At 35.3% G+C, this 3927-nt stretch overlaps 1 protein-coding gene across 2 annotated transcripts; it reads right to left on the bottom strand.

Moving 5' to 3' along the window:
* Positions 1-244: 244 nt before the first annotated feature.
* Positions 245-3720, bottom strand: LOC127877458 (uncharacterized). Of its 2 annotated transcripts, none has more exons than XM_052423372.1 (3): positions 2728-3720; positions 1144-2356; positions 245-764 (listed from the first exon to the last, which is right to left on the bottom strand). In XM_052423372.1, exons 2-3 carry the CDS (start codon positions 1385-1387, stop codon positions 400-402), a joined length of 609 nt encoding a protein of 202 aa, XP_052279332.1. In that variant the 5' UTR covers positions 1388-2356; positions 2728-3720; the 3' UTR covers positions 245-399. Both variants share the same exon structure in this region; 1 of them encodes a protein (XP_052279332.1).
* Between the last annotated feature and the right edge of the window lie 207 nt (positions 3721-3927).

The following is a 3927-nucleotide window of genomic DNA, read 5'->3' as shown; positions in this document are numbered from 1 at the left end:
AATATAACACTTTTCATTCAGAACAATACTTTGGGGGAAATCAGCAATTTTAGTGACAGTTCTTGTTATAGCACATTGATTTAATCATGTTATCAGTAAATAAATATGGACTTAGGAACAATTTGCAAAATGCATAATAGACATTATTTTATAATAATTCTTATTTAAATGGCAAAAATAATATAATATCATTCATACGTTATAACATATTAACAAAGTAATGGTATACTAGTAATAACACTCATTTACAAATCATTAATTTATTACAATATATTGTTAAATGTCCGAACACTGTTAACTGATGACAAATGACTCATATATACACATTGGAAATACTGCATGAATTAACAACTTTACTGATGTATATCTAAATTTTGATTCATCATCATTTTCCAACAGTCACTGTGCCTTAAACACCATAATGTTATTGTTATCCAACAATCCCATAATGAGTGACCCTGTGCGCCAGCTGAAGAAGACAGATAATGGTACTTCATTCTTCCTTTTGACCACCTCTGCCAGTTTCTGTCTTCCATCTCTGTCCATCTGGAAGACAAGGCTGGAAAATACACCACATACCAGAACTTGTCCTGAATCTGTCACATGAAGGCCAGGTGGTAGTTGTTCCAACCAGTACATTGCAGGGTCAGTTAGTTTGGAGATCACTCTTCCATCCCTGGACAGTGTGACCAGATTGCTGTCCTCTTGTGCCTTGTTGGCCACATATATCCTTTCTCCATCTGGACTAACTGCACAGGAGCTACCTGTGTCAAGGAAGGTAATGAAGATTTGGTGCTTATTCATAATTCAAATAAAATAAACCCAAATACATAAACAAGCTTACAACATTTTAGAAAGAAAAACACATTCAACTATAAAAAGTCCTTTTTAATGTAATTTTTCAGTTTTTGTGCTTTAGATCAGTTTACAAAATATAAAAATAAAAAATTACCGTAAATACATTTATTATCATTTTATTCTGTAAAAAAATGTTTAAATAATATAACACTTCTGATATACTTATAGAAAACGAATTGCATATGTGAGACATGATCAGTTTATTAATTACATTTAACAAAACTTAAATTTGTTTCACATTTATTAAAAAATATGTGCAATAACTGTCAAATTGTTGATCATTACTTTCCAAAAGACCTGTTGTATCGTTATTCAACTTGCTCAACAGTGTCCCATCTACAGTGTACTGGTACAGGTCTGTTCCTGATGTTATGTACAGGTTGCCGTGGTGATGGGCAATACCAGAACAGTTATGTTGGAGGTTCAGTGTCCTGTCCTGTACCAGCCGACCGTTGGTCACTCTGATGAAGTGAATCTCACTGCTGCCAAAAGTTATAACTGCCACCAGACTGGAGTCAATGCTGCACATGGACACTGGATAATTAGGCAACTCATAGTGATCCACTATCTTGTAGGTCTGATTCAGCAGCTTCACTTTACGGTTGTAGTGGTCTGTGATGAGGAGTTCTTCGTTTGATGTCTCACAGATACCATTTATATCACATTTGGTAAAATCACCCTTGATGCGAACATTGAACTTCTTACTACTCCGCACTATTATTATTGGATCAGGCTTGCTTACTGCACCTGGTTGATATTCCTCGACCAGCTGGTCTTATGAACTTGATTGCTCTTGTGCATCCACATCGTTCTGAGGCCATTGGCTGATGTTTTCTCTCCCCAAAGTTTCATGTGTCTTAAAAAATACTTATGGTACTTCATGCAGTTTGTACAGTAAAACTTGCAACATTAACGAAAATTAATGCCCGACGATTAATAATGGTTTCACAGTAATGATATACCAGTAATAACACTCATTTACAAATCATCAATGTATTACAATATTTTGTTAAATGTCAGAACCATTTTACTGATGACAAATGGCACATATATAATTAAAATACTGTTTAAACTATCAACTTTACTGATGTATATCTAAATTGTGATTTATCATCATTTTCCAACAGTCGCTGTGTCTTAAACACCTTAATGTTATTGTTATCTCTCGCTCCCATAATGAGTGACCCTGTGCGTTTGCTGAAGAAGACAGATAATGGCTCTTTATTCTTACTTCTGACCACCACTGCCAGTTTCTCTCTTCCATCTCTGTCTATCTGGAAGATGTTCTTGGAAAATTCGTAATATACCAGAACTTGTCCTGAATCTGTCACATGGAGGCCAGGTGGAAATCGTTCACTCAAACAAATTTCATGTTCAGTAAGTTTGGAGATCACTATGCCATCCCTGGACAGAGTGACCAGTTGAAAGTCTATGGACTTGATGCTCTTGTTTGCCACATATATCCTTTCTCCATCATGACTAACTGCACAGGAGCTACCTGCGTCAAGGAAGGTATTGAAGATTAGGTGCTTATTCAATGAACCCAAATACATGTACAAGCTTAAAACATTTTAGAAAGAAAAACACATTTAACTATAAAAAGTCCTTTTTGAATGTCATTTATCAGTTTTTGTGCTATAGATCAGTTTAAAAAATATAAAAATAAAAATCACCATAGAAACATTTATTATCATTTCATTCTGTGAAAATATAGTTTTAATAATATAATACTTCTGTTAATTATACTTATAGAAAATGGATTGCATATGTGAGACATGATCAGTTTATAATTTACATTTAACAAAACTTAAATTTCTTACGTATTTATTAAAAAATTTGTGCAAGAACTGACAAATTGTTGATCATTACTTTTGTAAAGACCTGTTGTATCGTCATACAACTTTCTCAACAGTGTCCCATCTAAGGAGTACGGGTACAGGGCTATTCCTGATGTTATGTACAGGTTGCCGTGGTGATGGGCAATACCAGAGCAGTCATGTTGGAGGTTCAGTTTCCTGTCTTGTACCAGCCGACCATTGGTGGTCACTCTGATGAAGTGAATCTCTCTGCTTTCTAAGATTATAACTGCCACCAGACTGGAGTCAATGCTGCACATGGACACTGGATAATTACCGGTAGGCAACTCATAGTGATCCACTATCTTGTAGGTCTGATTCAGCAGCTTCACTTTACGGTTGTAGTGGTCTGTGATGAGGAGTTCTCCATTAGATGTCTCACAGATACCATTTATCCATCATTTGATTGAATCACCCTTAATTCGAACATTGAACTTCTTTCTACTTGTCACTATTATTATTGGATCAGGCTTGGTTGCTGCACCTGGTTGATATTTCTCTACCAGCTGGTCTGATGAACTTGATTGCTCTTGTGCATCCACATTGTTCTGAGGCCACTGGCTGATGTTTTTTTTACCCAAAGTTTCATGTGTCTTTAAAAAATACTTATGGTACTCCATGCAGTTTGTACAGTAAAACTTGCAACATTCCTGACAGTAAAATTCAGCCTATGTATTTCTGTCCTTTTCCTGGCAGATGGAGCAAGAAGTCAAATAACCAATCTGATCCTTTATGAAATGAGCTCTCTAAATTGGAAGCCATTTTTTATTTCTCCTTTCGTTTTGAACTTAACCTTGAAATCTGTTTAAGTGTCTGTTTATTTGTTCTGGTTGAGTTGTTACAGGTACTCATATCGCATAACCACTGTCAGTTGGTTTATGTTACGACACCACATTTAAAATAAATCAATGGTCACACTTCTCCATAATACAGTGTAAATATCTGCTATTTTTGTACATTATAAGTGTTCAAACTGTTAATTATAACAAAGTAGGTTTAAGTAATAAACACATACATGCCAGAAATTATCGGGTCCAAATCGGGACAGTCCATTAAAAATGTCCGGACATTTGACCAAAAAGAAGGACACCTAAAACGATCAATCGTGCAACCTTTACTGAAGTCAGTAATCAGCTAATTACTTACAAAACCTCATAATTTCCGGCAAATATTGACGATAAATGTGTTTAGAATTGCATGAACACAGACGTTC

Source organism: Dreissena polymorpha, chromosome 1 (genome assembly GCF_020536995.1).
Source record: "Dreissena polymorpha isolate Duluth1 chromosome 1, UMN_Dpol_1.0, whole genome shotgun sequence".
Taxonomy (NCBI): Eukaryota; Metazoa; Mollusca; class Bivalvia; order Myida; family Dreissenidae; genus Dreissena; species Dreissena polymorpha.
This window is presented reverse-complemented; position numbering and strand designations above follow the sequence as displayed.